Source organism: Carcharodon carcharias, chromosome 10 (assembly GCF_017639515.1).
Source record: "Carcharodon carcharias isolate sCarCar2 chromosome 10, sCarCar2.pri, whole genome shotgun sequence".
In the NCBI taxonomy this organism is placed as follows: domain Eukaryota; kingdom Metazoa; phylum Chordata; class Chondrichthyes; order Lamniformes; family Lamnidae; genus Carcharodon; species Carcharodon carcharias.
This window is the reverse complement of record NC_054476.1, coordinates 38,851,939-38,874,343: the sequence shown is the minus strand read 5'-3', so window position 1 is coordinate 38,874,343 and position 22,405 is coordinate 38,851,939. Positions and strand designations below refer to the sequence as shown.

Below are 22,405 nucleotides of genomic sequence, written 5' to 3'. Positions count from 1 at the left end.
CCCAGGCATTCCAGACCAGAGGTGGTTACTTCCCATGAGGTTTTCTTCGTTCTGGGACTGAGAAACTATGAAATTTCCTCTGAATCTTGTTATTATCTGATCACTGCATCATCTTTTTTTATTTGAAGGGACACTATTTGAATAATTGAAAAAGAAGGGTCTTTATGTTTAATGTTGTTTCTGTTGCTTTTTTACCAGGTCCACAGATATCTTCAACTCCTCTGACACAAGGCCCTGACAAAGAGGGAACGAAATACAACTGGGATCCTTCTGTGTATGAGAACGAGCTACCAGTCAGATGCCGGAATACTAGTGGAATTTTGTTCAAAAACAAACTTGGTTCAGGTGAGAAAATCCACAATTTCCTAGGGTTTTCCCCACCAATGCCTCGGTCTGGTGTAGGCTAATTGATAGAGATTGATCAACGTGGTTAGTCAAAGTCACATGATCCAATGGTATTGGAGTCAACCAGGATTGTAGAAAATAAACTAGATGGACCTTCATCCAGCAATTCCTATGTTCCTGGGTTCCGACCAGAATTCCTGATGATTGTTCTCTTCCAAAGGAGAACCAAAGTGCGATATTTTTCCACAATGAATATTTCTAAAATGTAGATGTTGATGCAGTCTTCGTATTAAGTCAGTTCACCACCAGTCCTGTGGTGCAAGCACGGAACTTTGTTCTGTTTGGAATTAGCTTGGTCTGGGGTTTGGGAAACTGACTGGAGGAGGAACCAGTTTGGGTGGGGTTAACCAGCCTGGGTGGGGGCAACTGATTTGGATGAAATGGCCTGGATGGAGGGTTCAGGTGATGGGGTGGGAACTGTATTGGAGGAACCAGCCCAGTTGTGGGGAACTGGCCTGGGTGGGAGGAACCGGTCTGGATGGGGAAATCAGCTCAGGAAAACCAGCACGGGGAGAACTGACCTTGGTGGCGCTAATCTGTGTTCTTCAGTGGTGTTGCCAGGCAAATCTTTCCAGAGGGGGTGTAGGATTGGTGAATTGATTGTATGAGAGCCCAGGAAATCTCAATATTTTAGAGCCCCCTGTACACCATGGAGGCTACTGGTAGCCCTAGGGATATCATTGAGCACTTAACCCTGTAGGCAATCTCTGAACATTTAGGTCAGCCTATGATCCTGGTCAGGGGACAATGAGCTTGAAACAGGGAGCGCCAGCTCTGTGTTTGGATCTCGTCCTCAGTATCCATGACTATCCCAGGGTGTTGCAGACCATACAATCAGAATCAAACAGCACAGAAAGAGAATATTTGGCCCATTATAGTGTGCGGGCTCTTTGAAAGAACTGTCCAATTAGACCCACTTCCCCATCTCTATCCCTGACTCCTGCAAATTTTTCCCTTTCAAGTATTTGCTTAACATCCATTTGAGAATTATTATTGAATGTGCTTCCAGCATCCGTTCAGGCAGAGGATTGTAATCATCATAGCTCACTGCATAAAAGAAGTCCTCTTTTCTTCTGTTTGGCTTTTTTTGCCAATTATTTTAAATCTGTGTCCTTTAGTTACCAATCTTCCTAGCACTAAAAACAGTTTCTGCTTGTTCACCGTCTCAAAACCACACGTAGTTTTGAACATCTTGAACAAATCTCCCCTTAACTTCTCTGCTCTAAGAGGACAAATTCCAGCTTCTCCAGTTCTCCGAATAACTGAAACCTCTTATCCCTGGTATCATTCCAGTCAATCTCCTCTGCGTTCTCTCCAAGGCCTTGGCAAAAATGTGGTGCCTAGAACTGGATATAATACTCCAGCTGGGGCTTAACTGGTGTTTTATAAAGGTTTTGTTTTAATTGCTTGCTTTTACAGGAGAGAATCTGAAATGTCATGTCCCCTTAGGTTAAGTGAGCTATAACCTTTCTGAAAATCTATCTGTTATCACTTAATCCTTTCCTGCCTGGTTCTGACCTCCAGCTGTGAGGTTCACTGGACTTTTTGTTATGCTAAGGAAGTTTGTTATCCTATGTGCATCTTATTACAAGGCAGGAGATCTTTAATTGGCTTTGTTAGATGGAAATGAGTGTTCATATTGAAAACAAAAACAAAAATACCTGGAAAAACTCAGCAGGTCTGGCAGCATTTGCGGAGAGGAACATAGTTAACGTTTCGAGTCCCTAAGTAAAAATAGAAGAGAGGCGAAATATAAGCTGGTTTAAATTTCACCTCTCTTCTATTTTTACTTAGTTCTGTTGAAGGGTCATTCGGACTCAAAACGTTAACTGTGTTCCTCTCCGCAGATGCTGCCAGACCTGCTGAGTTTTTCCAGGTATTTTTGTTTTTGTTTTGGATTTCCAGCATCCGCAGTTTTTTGCTTTTATCTTAGTGTTCATATTGAGTTACTTTCCTTTCAAGCTTTACCTTTAATAACTGGGCCAGACATGTGGGCTTAAAAGGAACTGTGAATGACCTGTGATCTTATTTTCAGGAGGACGGGGGCGTTGCATTAAACACGGAGAGAACTGGTTCACTCCCACGGAGTTTGAAGGCATGGCAGGACGAGCTAGTAGCAAAGACTGGAAAAGGAGCATTCGATATGCTGGGCGACCCCTTCAATGTCTGATACAAGTAAGGGCACTATAATCATTGTGAATGTTAGTGATAATGGCTTAGTAATCATCGCTGCTTTAGAACATTCTGTATATTTTATTGTTGTGTGAATCTGCATCATAAGCTGTCAAGAGGATGGAGTTCAGTATGATTCTCGCTATGGTCAGCTTATAAATTGTTCAAAAGCAAAGCAGTGTACATCTAATAGCCAACACAAAAGATGAGAGATAAAAAGCCAGCTTTTAAATGCTGGCTGCTTGTGACATGCAGCTTTAAACTTAGAAATCTTTTAATATATACATGCTTTCGTAGAGTTATAGAAACTTACAGCATAGAAGGAGGCCATTCAGCCTATCATGTCCATGCTAGCTGTTTGAAAAAGCCATCATGCATAGAATATTTTCTGTAGCCCTGGAAGATCTTGATCCTCAAGTTACTGTCTAAGTACCCTTTCAAAATTATTTATGGAATCAATTTCCATTATCTTTTCAAGTAGAATTTCCAGATCTTGATAATTCTGCTTGAAAACATTTCTACTCATCTCCACTCTAAATCTCTTTTCAATGGTTTTAAATCTATGACCTCTTGTTTTTGACCCACTTACAAGAGGCAATATTTGTCCCTATCTGTTCTATTATTCTATTGTTCTATTCATCATCTTGAAAACTTCTTATCCTTCTCACTTCGAAGGAGAAGAGTCCTAACTTTTCAATCTCACCTCATGATTGGAGTTCCTCATCCTGGGCAACACCTTGGTAAACTTCTTCTATCCCCTTTCTAAGGCCTTTACATCTTTCCTGAAGTGTGGTGCCCAGCATTGTCCACGATATTCCAGCTGAGGCTCAACCAATGATTTACAAAGTTCTGACATGACCTGTTTGTTTTTAAGGCCTTTACGTCTTTCCTGAAGTGTGGTGCCCAGATTGTCCACGATATTCCAGCTGAGGCTCAACCAATGATTTACAAAGTTCTGACATGACCTGTTTGTTTTTATATTCTCTGTGTTTATAAACCCAAATAATCTAAATGTTTCTTTAACCACCATATCAACTTGCCCTGACATCTTTTAAGGATTTGTGACCCTGAACATTAAGGCCTCTTTGCTCATCTCTTCTTTTTAAAATCATGCTGTTTACAGTACCGTCTTTCCATATTAGTCCTTAAAATACATCACTTTTCCATATTGAATTCTACCTGCTCATTTAACCATCTTGTCATCCTGAAGTCTACCAGCAACTCTCATCATTATCTATAACGTTCTTAAGTTTTGTATCATCTGAAAACTTTATACGCTGCTCCCTATACCCAAGTCTAGGTCATTAATAAATATTAAGAGGAGTAAAGGACCTATAACTGACCCTTGGGGAATACCAGTCCAAACCACCTCCCAGACTAAAAAACTCCATCCACCATATTTATCCTTTGATTCCTGTAACTGAGCCAATTCCATGTCTATATCGCCATTTTCCCCTAATCCCATTGGCTTCTATCTTCCTTATCAGTCTCCCATTTGGCACTTTGTAGAATACCTCTGAATGTCCATATATACAACATCTACTATGCTACCTTGATCAACCTTCTTAGTTATCAATCACACTAGTCAGACACGATTTATCTTTAACAAATCCAGGTGGGTTCTCCATGATTAACCCATGCCTTTCCAAATTAAAGTTTATTTTGTTGCTGATAATGGTTTCCAGTAATTTTCCCATCAATAATGTTAGACTGGTTGGCCTGCAGCTTCCTGGTTTATCCTTCTCCCCTTTTTTTGAATAGTGATATAACTATTAGCAAACCTCCAGTCCTCTGGTAATACTCCTGCATGCAATAAAGCTTAAAAGCCTGTAACAAATGCCTCAGCTATTTCTACCTTTGATTCTTTCAGCAACTTAGGATCATTCCATCTGGACAAGGTGATTTACCAACTTTAAGTAATGATGACCTTTTTAGTATGTCTTCTCTATCTATTATTATTCTGTCCATTGTTAAATTTTGAATAACCTCAAACTGTGTTTACATAAGGACATAAGAAATAGAGGCAAGAGGAGGCCATTCGGCTCCTCAAGCCTACCTCGCCATTCAATAAGATCATGGCTGATCTGCCCCAGGCCTCAACTCCTCTTTTGTGCCAGCTCCTTATAGCCCTCAACTCCCCGATATTTCAAAAATCTATCTACCCCCTCTTTAAATACTTTGTGATCTACCTCCACAACTCTCTGGGCAGAATTTTGTGTTTGATGTGCGGGGGGGTGGGGTGGGGGGGGGGGTCCCCCCACACGTCAGCACGTAAAATGACGTCGGGCGAGTGTCCCGATGTCAACGTGTGCTATCATGGTATTTCGCTGGGTGGGCGTGCAATGTAGTTTGATGCACGCCCGCCATTAATTAATGGGCTAGTTAAGGCCCTTAAATCGGCAATCGATGCCGATTTTCAGGCACCCATGCGTTCTTCGGGTCGGCGCACGGGCACAACGGGCAGGCAGGTAAGAGACTTTTTAATAAAACTCATCCACGGACAGGATAAGAGGGCTCAGTGGGATTGTCAATCTGGTCTTTGAGTATTTATTGCAGAAAGTTTTTTAAACTTGCCTGTGTGAGCTGTAGCAGTTCAGAATGAATTCCAGCAGCTTTCTGTGTACTTTGAAGCTTCAGTTCACCAGTCTGCAGTCAGTAATCTTTATTGGGCCTGCAACTTTCCGGAGGCTTCCCTTTAGCCTGGGTATGGGTTCTGACATCTCCCCTGGAGGCAGCTCCTTTGAGGAGGAAGGGAGGGATAGAATAAGGAGGAGGCCAGGAGTGCACAAACAGCCTCCAGGGGAGCCAGGCACAGGCACAAGGGGCACAGGGCCAAGAGGTGGTCCAAGGTGGAAGGGCCCGCAGAAGATGCCACTATCCTGCTGCCGGGGTATACAGGCGGCGAAGTAGCTACCTCAATATGTCTGAGGTGCAGTGCCGAAGGAGGCTCCGACTGTCAAGGGAGACAGTCAACTATATCTGTCAGATGATTGGCCCTGAGATCTCTCCTAACTGCGTGGGTGGACACCCCATGCCAGCGGCTCTGAAGGTCACAGTTGCCCTCAACTTCTATGCCTCTGGCTCCTTCCAGGGTGATCTTTACGGTGTCTCCCAATCAGCTGTGCAAACTTGTATCACGGAGGTCACAGATGCTCTGTTCAGGCTTGCATTGACCTTCATCCGCTTCCACTGGGACCAGGCAAGCCAGACACAGTGAGCCAGAGGCTTCGCAGCCATTGCTGGCTTCCCCCGTGTCCAGGGTGCAATAGACTGCACACATGTGGCCATCAAGGTGTCAGCAGGTGAGCCTGGTGCCTTTGTCAACAGGAAGGGCTTCCACTCCATGAACATGCAGATAGTGTGTGATCACAGGATGCAGATTCTACAAGTCTGTGCAAGGTACCCAAGCAGCTCCCACGACACCTACATCCTCAGACACTGCCAGGTGCTTCAGTGCTCCAGCCTGGCTGGATGGTCGGCTGCTGGGTGACAAGGACTATCCCCTCAGAAGGTGGCTCATGACGCCTCTCCACCAACCAAGAACAGAAGCTGAGCAGCGCTACAATAGGAGCCATGCCTCTACAAGGGCTGTGGTGGAGAGAGCCATCGTCTTCTCAACATGTGCTTCCGATGCCTGGACCGCTCAGGGGGCGCACTCCAGTACCCACCAGATCGTGTCTCGGTGATAATGGTTGCATGCTGCACTCTCTACTATCTTGTGCTGGAAAGGGGGGATACAGTGGACGATGCAGATGTTGACGCAGTTGATACGGCTGCACACGATGAGTCCAACACTGATTCTGAGGATGAGGAAGCACAGGGGAATGATGAGGGGCTAAACGCTGACCCGGGACTACACCAAGGAGGCAGGGACACCCGGGACACCTTAATCCAATGAACCTTCAGCTAGCTCAACACAAATGGATCAGGAGCACCTGCCTTGCCTGGCACTTCCATACTCAGCACTTAAGTGCTACATCTGTCACTTCATCAGCTGCAACTAAGGGCTTTGGACATAAACCTCAATGTTCACTCAAACATTCATGACATGTATGTAAAACATACAAATGCAGAACAAAGGAGCTACCCTCAGCCATGGTAACACATCTGGTTTTAATTTTCACTATCATAAGGTCACACAAAATCAAACCAAAACATTTTTCAAACATGAACAAATAATAATTTCCTAATCTAGGGCCAACACAAAAGCACCTGTGATAAACCCATGGTGTGCCTAAGGTGCCTTATGCTTACATTTACAGGTGCTACTTCTTGGTGCCGCCCCATCACTCGGAGTGGCATTTGAGACAGCCTGCTGACTCTGCTGTCCTGTTGGCCTCGATGACCTTGGCGGCCGTCCTCTGGCCCTTGGAGCCTGTGCTGGCCCCGCCTCGGAGGGATCTGCCAGGTCCACAGCTGACATCTTCACAGTCGTCTCAGCCTCACCGGATGAAGCAGTTACTGGGAGAGGGGCGGAAGAGCTGTTGCCCTCATCCGGAGCGCTGTGAGAGGAGCCCGCAGATACGACAGGCAACTGCTGCGCCGACGTGAGGTCATCCCATACATCCCTGCTCACCATCGATGGACGGGCACCGAGCTGGGAATCTTGAAGCCCACACCATCTCCCAAATTGGCAATGACCAGCTGTGGCCACAGGCGCTGTGAGGGCTTGCAGGTCCGAGCTTGACCCCAGGAGAAGCTGCTTGTTCTCTTGGAAGCCCCTCTCCAAGAGTGTCGCCACTCTCTATATGGATAAGCATGACGCTTTGCCATGAGGCTCATTGCATCACTGATGTTCCACGTGGACTCCTCCAACATGGACACCAAGCGATGCATAGTCTTATGCAACACTCCCAGATGCTCTTGCACATCTGGCCGCATTTCCTGCAGCTGCTGTGTTGCGGATGCCTCCAGAGGCATATTATCATGCACCGACTGAGCATGAGCCTGGTCCCCTGCAGTCCTCCGACTGCTGGCACCATTGGCACTTTCTGTCTTTGCCAGCTCCTTCAGCAATTGTGAAGTGTCCTCTCCACTATGCCCCTGGTCACTAGCTGATGTTGCAATGCCCTTCGATGTGCTAGTATCTGCGCTGGTGCCTGCCTCGCAGAAATGGTGTGATGCAGGTGACACTTGATGGCCCCCAGGTGTGAGAGGGGGCATCTGCAATTGCTCCTGGTGGACAGGCTCTGATAATGCCGAAATTAACAACAAGTACAGTGGATCAGTTAGTGTGCACCCAGTGACAAACTTCATCCCTTTCCCCCAGCGCATTATGTGCTCAACCTTCCAGACCTATGGAGACGAATATTGGTGGGGTGGCAAATAGTCAGGAGGAGCCCCTAATATTACAGGAAGATACAGACGGGTTGGTCAGATGGCCTAAGGAATGCCAAATGGAATGTTATGTGGATAAGTGTGAGGTAAAGCATTTGGGCAGGAAAAACAAGGTACAGGAATACACTGGAAATGGTAGGACCATGGAAAGTAAGGAAGATTAGAGGGACCTTGCTGGGTATGTTGACAGGCCCGTTAAGGTAGCAGGACAGGTACATAACGCGTTTAAGAAGGTAAATGCCATACTTGCCTTTATTAGCCGAGGAATAGAATATAGGAACAGGGAGGTCATGTTGCAAGTGCAGAAAACGCTGCCGAGGCCACAGCTATAGTTCTGCATGTAGTTGTGATAGGCGCTTCACAGGAGGGATGTGATTGGAGTGGAGAAGGTGCAGAAGTCGTTGACCAGGTTGCATGCTAGGCTGGAGAGTTTGAGTTATGAGGAGACATAGCATAGACTGGATATATTTCCCCTGGAGCCGAGGAGATTGAGGAAGTGACATTATTGAGGTTTAACATTATGAGGGGCATAGATAGAATCAACAGAAAGGAACTTTTCCCCTTGGTGGCATTGATTTAAAGTAAGGGGCATGAGGTTGACAGGTGAGGTGATGAGCAACTTTTGCACATAGTAATGTGGGATGCACTGCGTGAAAGGGTGGTGGATGCAGAAACCCTTCTAATATGTAATAAGTATTTGGATGTGCAGTTGGGATGCCATGGCATACAAGGCCATGGGGATAGTGGTCGGAAATGGGATAAGGCAACATTGGAAGGTGCTTGACAAGCGCATCTTCAAAGGGCCGAGGGACCTTTGTCTATGACCCACATCTCTGATTGTATCAGTTTGTGAATGAGCAATGTTGCAGCAATAATGATTCAAAAAATCACCAATGCTATGGATGGTGGGAAGACAAAGCAGGTGTCACTGCTGACCTCAAATACCTGGCCGTTCCACCCCTGCCTCACCGACACCAGTGGACCTGGGCGCATGGCACCCCTCAAGTTCCAGGGCCTCCTGCTCGAAGCAGCTTAAAATCATCAGATGGGCCTGGCCGCCTCCAGTCCGCGAACCTTCACAGACATTGTGAGCATTTTTCTCCTGAAAAACAGAGAAGACCACTCACTGCGGCTAATCACACATGGACTCTGCACGCACACGCCACATGCCAACCACAGTGGGCCATATTAGGCCTCCAGTGCGTCTTCTCCATGCTACTGCTGATCAGTCACACAAAGATAGTATGCCTGCTCCCAACCCCCCTAAATGGCCACCTTAGACACATTCTGCATCCATCACTTTAGGAAACACACGGTCTTAGCTCCCATAGCAAGGATGCTCAACTACTTGCAGCGTCAAGGGCAGCAGATGGCTCTTGGCCACGAGACCTTGAGGCTTCCCTTCCACAATCTCATCACCGTGAACAGGACATGTGTTGGAGTTCTGAGAATGTGCCTAGCTGCATCTCCTGCAGGTTTCCCCCAGACTACTGATGTGCGACTAAGAGCAACACATGGTGCGAGGGAGAACTCATCTCCTCATGGACCACTCAGGCTGATGTAAGCATGGGCACTATCTGCTTGCTCACCCACATACGAGAAATGGCCAACATGATTCAATGCAGTCACAGCAGTAAGACTTCTGGAGGAGGGCCCTCAAAGGCTAAGGCTACCTGCTGGGTTAAATGCCCAATGCCAACTAGGTACTCACCCTTCCAGATTGTTGAAGCACTTACGGCACTGGATCCAGGTGCACCACACCACATTGTGGGAGCTCACCACCTCCGCCACCTCCTCCCAGGCACGTTTGGTCATGTGAGGGGGGCCTCCGCCTCCCATCCTGGGGGACCAACACCTCCCGCCGTGCTGCCACCTCCTCGAGGAGGGCAGCAAGGCAGTCATCAGAAAAGCAAGGGGCACGTTGGCCTACCCTGCAGCCTGCCCTGTTCCTGTGGCAGACCCTGCAGCCTGCCCTGTTCATCTGCCGTTCCCCCCAGACTGTCCTGCTCAGCAGACCCCTTGCGGTTGGATCTCGAGGTGGCCATGGTGAGCAGCCTACAGGAGGCTGCCAGGCCTTCTTTCAAACAGACTGCCGAGTCGCCATTGGACCATTGGTCTGTGCACGCCCGCCGCAGCCTGCACACTCCCGCTATCCACGGGAATCGGAAATGCGGTGGGTGGGCCTTAATTGGCCTGCCCACACAAAATGGTGGTGCGGCCCTGATCGCAGGCGCCGATTGGGGCCGCGCCCGCCCACGTCCGCTCCTGCTCCGCCCACCCGTCAAACAGAAAATTTTGGCCTCTGGGGTACAGAATTCCAGATATTCACTTTCCTCTTAGAGAAGAAATTCCCTCATGTCTCAGTTTTAAATGAGTGTCCCCTTATTCTGTAACTATGTCCCCTAGTTTGAGATTCCCCCAATAGTGGAAACATCTTCTCAACATCTACCCTGTCAAGCCCCCTCAGGATTTTGTACGTTTCAATAAGATCACCCCTCATTCTCCTAAACTCCAATGAATAAAGGCCCAATCTGTTTAGCCTTCTTGATCAGTCAACTCTTTCATCCCAGGAATCAGCCTAGTGAATCACTTTTGAATTATCTCCACTGCCAGTATATCCTTTCTTAAATATGGGGACCAAAACTGTACACAGTACTCCAGGTGCAGCCTCACCAACACCCTGTACAGTTGTAACAAGACTTCCCTATTTTTAAACTCCAACCCCCTAGCAATACAGGCCAAAATTCCATTTGCCTTCTTAATTACTTGCTGCACCTACATGCTAACTTTTTGTATTTCATTCACAAGAACACCCAGGTCCCTCTGTGCTGCACTTCTTTGCAGCCTCTCTCTATTTAAATAATAGTCTGCCTTTTGATTCTTCCTACCAAAGTGCATGACCTCACACTTTCCTACATTAAACTCCATCTGCCAAGTTTTTGTCCACTCACTCAACCTTAGCAACAATTAGACTTTGTTGCTTAAAGGGGCAAGACAAATTAAATCTAACTACTCCTTGAAAAGGCTTGCAATTATACAGCACCTTTCATTGTATTACAGTCGACCAAAACCTAGACGGCCAATGAAATATTTCTTAAGATGTAGTCACGGTTGCAGCAGCCAATTTGTGCACAACAAGATCCCACAAGAGGCAATGCAATAATGACCAAATAGTCTGTTGTTAAGTAGTGTTCTCTAAGGGATCAATGTTGGCCAATGCACCTGGGAAAATTCAAGTGCTCTTTCTCAAAATAGGGATCTTTTATATCCATCTGAGAGGGCAAACATGGTCTTAGTTCAACGTCTCATTTGAAGGATGATGTGCCGGAGGGGCAGAACTGAAGGAGTACTGCACTATTGATGGGGGAGTGAGGGAGTGGTGTACTGTCTGACGGGCAGTACTGAGGGAGAGCTGCACTGTTGGAGAGGCAGTAGTGAAGGAATGCTGCATTGGTGGAGGGGCAGCACTGAATGAATGTTGCATCATGGGATTGGCAGTACTGAGGGAGCACTGCATTGTTGAAGCAGCAGTACTAAGGGAGCACTGCACTGTTGAAGGGGCAGTACTAAGGGAGTGCTGCACTTGTCGAAGGGTGGGTACTGAGGGAGAACTGCAGTGTCACAAGGACAGTACTAAGGGACTGCTCACTGTCAGAGGGTCGGTACTAAGGGAGTGCTGCACTGCTAGTGGGGCAGTACTGAGTGAGTGCTGCATAGTTGGTAGAGGCCAGTACTGAGGGAGCACTGCACTGTTGAAACGGTAATACTGAGGGAGAGCTGCATTTGTCACTGTCAGGCATCTGGGAACCCCATGGCCTCTGACAATTGCCTTTGTAACATACCGCAGGGAGAATAAGTGAGCCGTGAGGAAAACTGCATTGACTCAGAATCAAAATGGGACAAATTGTTCTTCTGAGAGCTAATCACATAATTCTAAACATTCATTTAAATCTTGGAATACTGACAAAATCAGCATTTAGGCCTAACAGTCTCTGAGCTGCTAATGTTTCTGGGGATGTCTTTATGCTGTTGCACCACTTTCCATTGCAGCAGATTGGCTCACCAGTCACATCACACCTTGCACACAACCATAAGATAATTGTTCTTTGTTTACTTCTGATTACCTTACATTTTAAATAAATCATCTCAAACCATAGCTGAATATCAAAGAATGCAGTGATTTAATTTGGAATAATTCTCCCCTCTAACTCACAATGGGAAACTGGCCTCATTGATTACTACAATGATGCCCTTTAATATCCCATCCAGTCTAATCCTCCTCTCCTGCATGCTCCCCATTCCCTTTAATATCCAACTCAGTCTAATCCCATTCTCCTGCTCACTCCCTGTATCTTATAATATCCCACCCAGTCTAATTCTAGTCTCCTGCTCACACCCCATGCTCTTTAATATCCCACCAACTGCCCTTGACCCGGAACCCGCGCCTTAGTCCCAACTCTGAGCCCTGGTTGGGCTCTCATGCGGCACCAGTTATAATACTGTATTTTCCACCTTATGAAGCCCAGCTGTTCAACCTGACTCCTGATGGCCTAAATTCTATTCTCCAGCTTGCTGCTTCAGACATGATATACCACTTATAGTTGTCCCCCCACCCCTCTCCAAGAACCCTGGCAGCTGCTCCATTATTTCCTTTACCCTGGTGTGTGGAAGGTAACACAGAGATAAAAAGAAAAAACTGCGGACATGAGGACTCGAAACGTCAACCCTTTTCTTCTCCGCTGATGCTGCCAGACCTGCTGAGTTTTTCCAGGTAATTCTGTTTTTGTTTTGGAAGGTAACACACCATTCAAGATGCATGTTTGCATTCACAGAGGTGACTGCTCCTCCCACGATCCAATCTCTTTCAAACAGTGCTCTTGGACGTTCCTCTTGGCATGACCTTGTTCATCTTTCACTCTTCACTCTATCAAAACCCTTCTAGTAAACTTCTAGTAAATCTTCTCTGCTCTAGTGGAAACAATGCCATTAGCTCCAGTGTATGGCTGCCGGTATCTGTTCTAGCTTCATCCATGGCATCATCCAAGTGAATCTATATTGTTCGCTTTTTGTGAGGTATGTGGAAGCATTGGATTCACCCAGCCTGGCTTCAGGCTTTTATAGGTTGGTGGATGTAAATCAGATCCCTTTGAGCTTGGATGTAGTAACACTAACAACAACTTGCATTTATGTGGTGCCTTTAATATAGTAAATCGTATGTACTTTACAGGAGCATTATCAAACAACAATTAGCAACGAGTCATGTGAAATATTAGGACAGGTGAACGAAAGCGTGATCAAAGAGAAAGGTTTTAAGGAGTGTCTTAAAGGAAGAGGGAAGGTTTGGGACAGAAATGCTGAGGAAGGGAATTCTAGAGCCTGAAATTGTTATGAGCAAAGTCTCATTTTATGCAGAAGTTCTGTTCAGTGCAACATTCAGCATGCGTGGGATAATAATTGGACCCTAATTTCTCCCCAGGCCAGGATCGATTCTGTGACTCTGTAAAGACATTTCTGTGGTTCTGTTTTCCAGGATGGTATCCTAAATCCCCATGCAGCCTCCTGCACCTGTGCTGCTTGCTGTGATGACATGTCTTTGGTAAGTTACTAATTGGGAATTAATGGTTATAATGGTGCTGTTAACGTTTAGAGTCACTGACTATCCATTCTCACACATGTATCGTATGATTACAGTCTCCATGGTCCAATATCTCAGTGAATTGCTGAGAGAGAGACATGTACATGTTAATTATGTGCTCCCAGCTGTGGAGCCACAACACAATGCAAGTCTGAGATAGATGCTGGAATTTACCCAGCTCTATGGAGGTGGAGAAACATGGAAATTTAGAAAGCAGTGTGTTGCTCCCTGACACGTTCCCACCTCTGGACTAATTTCCTGTGGGATCGGCTGCCACCCAATGGAGTTGTGCAGGCAATTAAGACAGTTAATGGCCTCAATTAATAGCCATTTTCATAGAAGGGATTAGTTTTCCAGCATCGCATGGGCATTGGAGGTGGCTTAACAGCAGGATGTCCAAGCTATGAAACAATTGAGGTCTTTTATTTATTTGCTGGCAGTAATTCTCAATGTTCAAGTTTCATAATGCAGAAGGCTTGGAGTTACAGTCAGTTCATGGAGATTGGAGATGTCTCCACTAACACAGTACCTTCTACAAAGGCAGTCGTTTCCTTTCCTACTGAAGGTGCCTCCATTATGCTGCTACCACTCCTGCTGCTGGCCCTCAGCAGCCATATCCACAGAGTGCACTGAATGTACCTCCTGACACTGGAATCCAGCCACCGTCCTGAACTGGACAGGGATCTGGAGACAACTGGCTAATTGGCTGCCTCTGTTAAAATTGCACAGGCTGGAACTTGGGACACCAGGAGGATGAGGAAATCATCGAGATTTTTACAATTCAAGAAGATTCCAGCAAGAGTAACAAGGTTGTAGCCTGATTTCCCCCATATCATATTCTCTGCAAATGAGGCTGTCCCCAGGGAGGTCGGATAGGACCAGGAGGAGGCTATTCAGCTCCTCAAAGCTGTAATTTTCAGTTGACACCCCTGCCTCAGCAGCTTTTTGGGGGAGACAATTCCAGATTCCATTAGCCTTTGTGTGAAGAAGTGCTTCCTGACCCCACCACTGAAAGGCCTGGCTCTAATTTTAAGGTTATTCTGTCCATCAGAGGATCATGGGGTTAACCCCAGAATGTAAAGGGGACTGCAGGAATCTCTCACCTCACACAGATAGGGTTTAACTTCCTTTGGTGGTGCAGTGGTTATCATGTTTGAGTTAATTTAACACAGCTGCTTGTGTATTCAGAATAACTAAAAAAACTGGTGAGTAGTTAAAGTCCCTGGTGAGCTTCACTTCTGGTCAATTTCAGAAAATGTGATCACTTGGTTGTTCTATTTAACACGGTCTGGTCAATCTGCACCTTTTTCTTGGTCACTGCGCCTTTTTCTGAATCACTCAGCTCCTTTTTCTCGGTCACCCTGCGCCTTTTTCTCGGTCACCCTGCGCCTTTTTCTCGATCCCTCTGCGCCCTTTTCTCGGTCCCTCTGTGCCCTTTTCTCGGTCACGCTGCGCCTTTTTCTCGGTCCCTCTGTGCCCTTTTCTCGGTCCCTCTGTGCCCTTTTCTCGGTCCCTCTGTGCCCTTTTCTCGGTCACCCTGCGCCTTTTTCTCAGTCACCCTGTGCCTTTTTCTCGGTCCCTCTGTGCTCTTTTCTCGGTCACCCTGCGTCTTTTTCTCGGCCCCTCTGTGCCCTTTTCTCGGTCCCTCTGTGCCCTTTTCTCAGTCACTCTGCACCCTTTTCTTGGTCACTCTGTACCTTTTCCTTGGTCGTTCTGTGCCTTTTTCTTAGTAACTTTGTGCCTTTTCTCAGTCATTCTGTGCTCCTCGGTTTTGCTTGAAGCCCCTTTTTATAAAGATGTTGTGATGAAGTTTTGTGCTATTTGATGGGAGCAGTTTTAGTGATTGGAAGTGGAAGATGTTTTGGTTTTGTGCTCAGTTTTAGAATCTGGTACTTCGCAATCCGGGTATCAAATCTGCTGATGCAGAATGACTCTCCGCTCTGCCACAATAACCTGTCTCTGTCCCCAAACTGCGGAAGTTCCTTGTGATATCCCTGTCTCCCAGTCAGACAGTCAGTCATTCTAATAGGAATTGAGTTGCTGCATTCAGTGTGAGGTTTTTTTTAGCCACTGGAATGCACAGACATTAGTTTATGCAAGATTTAAACTCAGATTAGAGTAAGAAAATGAAGGGCTTGCACTTCCACAATACCTTTCACATTCTTGAGACCTCCCAAAACACTTGATAGCCAATTAAATGTTTTTGAGTTGTTGTAATTCAGGAAAGTGTACAGTATATTGCCCCACAATGTTCCCTACCTTGTCCTCTGCTTTTAGTCTTGATGAAACTTTGCAAAAGATATTCCTTGAAGGAGGCACCTGTACTTTGAGCCCACATTTAATGCTCAGTGATGGAGTAAAATCTATGTGCTAAAGATGGAGAGCAGCAGTCTGTCCTGAGCCTTTGAGTTTATGGAGGGGCTGATTTTGCAGATGCTCATTGTTGCCAGAGAGCAGGAGATAGCAGTGTCTATAGATGGAACCAACAGGCAGTGTATCTCCAGAATCCTGGCATGTTGGACTGGTGCACGAGGCTCTCTCCCTTATTCCCAGCAAACTTCTGCTGAATTCCCCCACTGGTAGAAGGCAAGAACAATATCTTTGTACAGGCTAATAAGAATTAGTTGGCTAATGGACATTTCAGCTAAAAACAGCATCTGTGATATCACAAACACAATTTGGACGAACCTTTTCATTTGATTTGTTCTGGGGCTGTGGGTGATATGGAAAAAATTGTATTTATTGTCCCTCCCTAATCGGTGTGGCAGCTCAGCCTCTTCAGAGGCTCACAAGGGTCAACCACACAACTCGAGTCAAATGGCAGGTGGTTGGGAACCTGAGAGAGAGCTCAGATTTGAAGCAATACTGGTAACAGGAAGTAGAAAAGTAGTAAGCGAAATTAGAAGGCAGATGAAAGAAAGGCAAGCATCAAATAGGATCAGAATATGGAATAATGTTAAATAGACAAAGTTAAGGGCACTCCATCTGAATGCATGCAACATTTGCAACAAGGTAGATGATTTGAAGGCCCAAATAGAGCCAAATGGCTATGATTTAATGCCATTGCCAAGGTTACTGGGTGACCAGGACTGGGAACTGAATATTCAGGGTTTTCATCATTTAGGAAGGATAGTTGGAGGAGTAAAGGAGGTAGGTTAGCACTGTTACGAAATTAGTATATTAGTGAGAGAGTATCTTAGATCAAAGGATCAAGATGTAGAATCAGTTTGGGTGGAGCTAGGAAACAGCAAGGGTCAGAAAACATTGGTGGGAATTACTTACAGACCATCAAACTGTAGTGGTAATGTTGGGCATGGTATAAATCAGGAAATTAGAACTGTATGTAACATGGGTAATACAGTAATTATGGGTGACTTCAGTTTACATAGACTGGGTAAACCTAATTAGCACTAATGCTATGGAGGGTTATTTCCTTGAGTGTGTGTGAGATGGGTTTCTAGAGCATTACATTGAGGAATCAACTTGGGATCGGTCTATTTTATATTTAGTATTATCTAATGAGAAAACACTAATTAATAACCTTGCTGTAAAGGAACCATTGGGAAATAGTGATGATAATATGATAGAGTTTTACTTTAAGTGTGAAAGTGACATAGTTCATTTTGAAACTAGGGACTAAATCTGAATAAAGGAAATTATGGAGGCATGAGTGGCAAGTTGGCTATGGTGGTTTGGGAAAATACATTAAAAGATTTGACATTAGACAGGCAATGGTTAGCATTTAAAGAAGTACTACATAGTTTACAACAAATATGCATTCCTTTAAGACACAAAATCCCAGCAGGAAACGTGAATCAACCGTGGCTAAAAAAAGAAGTTAAAGATTGCATTAGATCAAAGAAAGTGGCTTACTACTGTCATGAAGAGATTAATGTCTATAATATTATTGGAAATTATTTTTTTTAAATAGAGTTTAGTGGTGTCTGTCTATGTGTGTGTATGTGTGTGTGTCTTAATTTGATTAAAGCCAGCTAGTCTGGGTGCTTTGATATATAGTAGTTTGAGATGTTAATTAGATAAATATAAGGAAGTTAAAAAAGGGTTAAATGTACATTTGCATTTGTTGAATAAAGCATTCAAGAGTGGGAGTAAAATCTTGCTGGGAGATGCCAAGCAATGTGTTTATATTATTAATAAAATTGGTGGAATGAAAGGGTTATTGTTAGGAGAGGTAAAATTAAAAAACCTAGTAATACAATGGAAAATTTACATTCAAAAGGGGAAGCTAGTTATAAAGAGGGAAAGGAGATTGTGTGTAAGTCAGAGGCATTTAAGATCTAGCCAGCCTTTAAGTCTACAATTGTGCCTGCAAAGGAAACAAATTGCAAGGAACCTCATTTTGAATTCGTAAGATCAAATGCGCTTTGCCCGGGGTCTTTTTAAATCAATGAGTTTTACTGTTGCCTTAATGGGGGTATAACTGAGAGTCAGATTAATTAGGGGATTATTGTAGTTATTGTAGTAGCAATTTTGTAGACATATGTATGTGCTTACAGTTTTTCTTGTATTAATAAATGTTTAATTTAGTTTTATAAAAACCTCTTGGGACTCAGTGGCCTTATCACTAATGAATTCAAGGCCTGCATCTCAAAACGTACAAATTGCAAAAATGGATTATGACAGTTGTTTCAAGTTTTCCTCTGGGATTTAAACAACTCAGCCTTTACCAACTGCTGTGTCATAACAATTAGGTTGCCAGAAAAAGTGATAAGCCGAGGTTTGGGAGCAATTCAGAATCCAGCAAAGGATGATCAAGAAACTGATAAAGAAAGGGAAAAAAGAATATGAATGCAAGCTGGCGAGTAACACAAAGGTGCACTGTAAAATCTTCTTTAGGTATGTGAAAAAGAAAAGATTAGCTAGGACAAATGTGGGTCCATTAGAGGTGGAAACAGGAGAATCCATAATGGAGAATAGGAAAAGGTCAAAGAAACGAAACAAATACTTTGTGTTTGCCTTCACGGAGGAAGATACAGAAAATCTCCCAGAAATACTGGGGAACCAACGGACTAGTGAAAGTGAGAAACTGAAAGAAAATAATATTAATAAAAAGGTAGTATTCAAAAAATTAATTGGATTGAAGGTTGATAAATCCCCTGCACCAGATGAGCTACATTCCAGAGTGTTGAAACAGGTGGCTATGTAGATAGTGGATGCATTGGTAGTTATCTTTCAAAATTCAAAAGATTCTGGAAAGGTTACAGCAAACTGGAAAGTAGCAAATGTAACCCCACTATTTAAGAAGGGAGGGAAAGAGACAACTGAGAACTACAGACCTGTTAGTTTGATGTCAGTAGTAGAGAAAATGTTAGAATCTATTATAAATTATGTGATAACTAGACACTTGGAAAATAACGGTAGTATTGGGCAGAGAGTCAACATGGATTTATGAAAGGGAAGTCATGTTTGACAAACCTATTGGAATTTTTTGAGGATGTTACTTGTAGAATTGGTAAAGGAGAACCAATGGATGTGGTGTATTTGGATTTTCAGAAGGCTTTCAATAAGGTCCCACACAGGAGCTCAGTAAACAAAATTAGAACATGGGGGATTGGGGGTAATATACTGCTATGGATTGAGGATTGGTTAACAGACAGAAAACAGAGAGTAGGAATAAATGGGTCATTCTCAGGATGGCAGGCTGAGACTAGTGGGGTACTGCAAGGATCAGTACTTGGGCCCCCACTGTTCACAACCCATATAAATGAGTAAGAGGCACATGGTTACAGAGGGGAGACTTCGGCCTGAGTGAGACAGAGACCTAGTGAGTATATTTGGAAATTTGGTTCAAAATGGGAATTCGGTGCATGGGGGAAAGAGGTGCTTTAGGTAAGGTTTACTGCAAGAAGTGTGACTTAGAATAGAGTGCTGGGAATTAGATAATTAAGGGAGTTAGGGAAGGAAGGGAAGGAGGTGCTCTTCTGCTTTCTGCCTTCTAACTTACTCAGTCTTCAGCAAGTGGTCATACTCTGCTACAGGAGAAGAAGCTAGTTATTTGGTAAGTATTTGGTAAGTGACTAAGGTTTATTCTATTCCTAAGGTTCAAAATAGCCTAGCGACTCATGGTAAGGATAATAAAATATATAAAAACAAAAATAAAATATATAATTGAATAAAGTAATTAAATAGTTAATTAAAACACATTAAGGATGTCAGGACAGGTGATGTGTCATAATGGCAACATGTGGGAGGTACTGGGTGCCAGTTTGATTCAGGGCAAGCACATCTGCAGTAAGTGTTTGAAGTTTGAACAGCTTCCGCTCAGAGTTTATGAACTGGAGGCTGAACTACAGACACTGCGATGCATCAGGAAGGGGGAATGTTACAGGGATTCTTTGTAACCAGAAGGCAGTCACACCTCTTAGGACAGGGTCTTCTGATTTGGTCAGTGATCTGGGACAGGAGAGTGAGGCAGTTAAGAGGACTTGAAGGGCAGGAGTTCAGGAGCCTTGGCCCATGCAATTGCCTAACAGGTTTGAGGTATTTTCAGCTTGTTTGGATGCGAGTATGGGCGGCAGGGTGGATGAGTTAACTGGCCATAGCACCATGGTACAGGAAGCCATTCAAGTGGGGGGAGCAAAAAGGAATGTAGTGTTAGTAGGGGACGGTATAGTCAGAGGGATTGACACCTTTCTGTACTGCAAAGAGTGAGAGTCCAGACAACCGCGTTGCCTGCCTGGTTTCAGGGTTTGGGGCATCTGCTCGGGGCTGGAGAGGAACTTGCAGTGGGAGGGGGAGGACCCAGTCATCGTGGTCCATGCAGGCACTAATGACACAGGCAGGCTAAAGAAGGAGGTTCTGCATAGTCAGTATGAGGACCTAGTACCAAATTAAGAAGCAGAACCTCAAAGGTCATAATTTCTAGATTATTATCTGAGCCACATGCAAATTGGCTAAGGGCAAATGAGATTAAGGAGATTAAGGTGTGGCTCAAAGACTGTTGTGGGACAAGTTCTGGTTCATGGAGCATTGGCACCAGTACTGGGGAAAATGGATCTGTATCGTTGGGATTGTCTACACCTGAACCATGCTGGGACCGGTGTTCTAGCGAGCTGCATAACTAGGGAAATAGAGAGGGTTTTAAACTAAATAGTGGGGGCAAGGGTACAAATTTGGGAAGATGCAGTAAATCAAAGAGCAGAGACAAGGCAAAATGAAAGGTATTATTATGCAAAATGATAAACAGACCATGACAGGAAGGGATAGAGAGTACAAATCTAACAGTAAATCAACAGATGAAACTAGAGATTATAAAAAGAATAAAAGGATAAAACTAAAAGCTCTGTATCTGAATGCAGGTAGCATTCAAACCAAAACAGATGAACTGAGAGTGCACAAAGAAATAAATAATTACGATTTGATAACTATTATGGAGACATGCTGCAGGAGGACATAGATTGGTACCTGAATATTGAAGGGTACAGGATATTTAGGAAGGACAGGAAATGAGGAAAGGATGGAGGGGTGGCTCTGTTAGTTAATGATGGTATTAGCACAATAGAGAGGGATGACCTAAGTTCAGCAAACCAGGATGTGGAAATAGTTTGGGTAGAGATGAGAAATGGTAAAGGCAAGAAGTCACTTGTGGGAGCTGTGTACCAGCCCCCTAACAGTAACCACATGGCAGGGTGAAGCATAAAGGAAGAAATAATTGGAGCTTATCAGAAAGGCACGATGGTAATCATGGAGATTTTAATTTACTTAGACTGGAAAAGTCAGATAGGCAAGGAAAGCCTAGATGAGGAATACATTGAATGTTTTCTGGATAGTTTCTTAGATCAGCATATTCTGGAGTCAACCCAAGAGCAGGCTATACTAGACCTGATATTGTGCAATGAAATGAGAGTGAGGTAACCTCATTGTAATACATCTGCATATCATTATTAAGCCAGCCTGCCATCGAAACGGTGTGTTTCCCTGGAATGCATAACTAATGCGGCAGGTTTGGACGATACGACGTGAAAACCCACCATTATGGCCAGCGGTTAAAATGTTGTTTTACTCACCCGCTACTGCACTTATTGGAAAGCTGGGACAATTCTGCCCTATTTCTTTAAACTTAAATAAGGGCAATTAAGAGGGCATGAAAACTGAGCTGGCTAAAGTGAATTTGCAAATTAGGTTAAGGTAGAGGTCAATAGAGATGCAGTGGCTAAAATATAAGGGGACATTTCAGAATGCACAGAATAGATACATTCTAACGAGTAAGAAAAAAGTCCAAAGGATGGACACACCATCCGTGGTTAACTTGAAAGGTTAAATATAGTACCAAACTTAAAGAAAAAGCATATAATTGTGCAAAGACAGGTGGCAGGTCAGGAGATCGGACAGAATGTAAGGAACAACAACGAAAGACTAAAAGACTAATAAGGAGGGAAAAATCAGAGTATGAGAGAAAGCTAGCCAGAAATATAAAAACAGATAGTAAGAGATTTTATAAATATTTTCAAAGAATGAGTTATCAAAGTGAGCGTAGGTCCTATAGAAATTGATTCTGGAGAACTGATAATGGAAAACAAAGAGATGGCAGACAAATTGAACAGGTATTTTGCATTAGTTTTCTCTACAGAGGATACAAGTAACATCCAAGAAGCAGCTATAAACCAGGGAATGGAAGTGGGGTAGGAATTCAGGAAAATTACAGTCACCAGAGAATTGCTACTGAGTAAATTGTAGGAGCTGTGGGCTGACAAGAGCCCACGTCCTGGTGGACTTCATCCTAGGATCTTAAAAAAAGTGTCTGGTGAGATAGTTGATGTATTGATTTTAATTTTCCAAAACTCCCTAGATTCGGGGAAGGTCCCATTGGACTGGAAGAAAGCAAATATAACTCCA

General features: G+C 44.3%; 1 protein-coding gene across 3 annotated transcripts in view; it reads left to right on the top strand.

Annotated features, from left to right (window-relative positions):
• Positions 1 to 22,405, top strand: part of LOC121282924 (deformed epidermal autoregulatory factor 1 homolog) — an 85,646-nt gene that overhangs the window by 25,655 nt on the left and 37,586 nt on the right. For all 3 annotated transcript variants that reach the window (XM_041196738.1, XM_041196737.1, XM_041196740.1), the window contains 3 exons: positions 199 to 345; positions 2,441 to 2,580; positions 13,445 to 13,510. In XM_041196738.1, the coding sequence (XP_041052672.1) occupies positions 199 to 345; positions 2,441 to 2,580; positions 13,445 to 13,510 (353 nt within the window). The remainder of the gene's footprint in view (positions 1 to 198; positions 346 to 2,440; positions 2,581 to 13,444; positions 13,511 to 22,405) is intronic.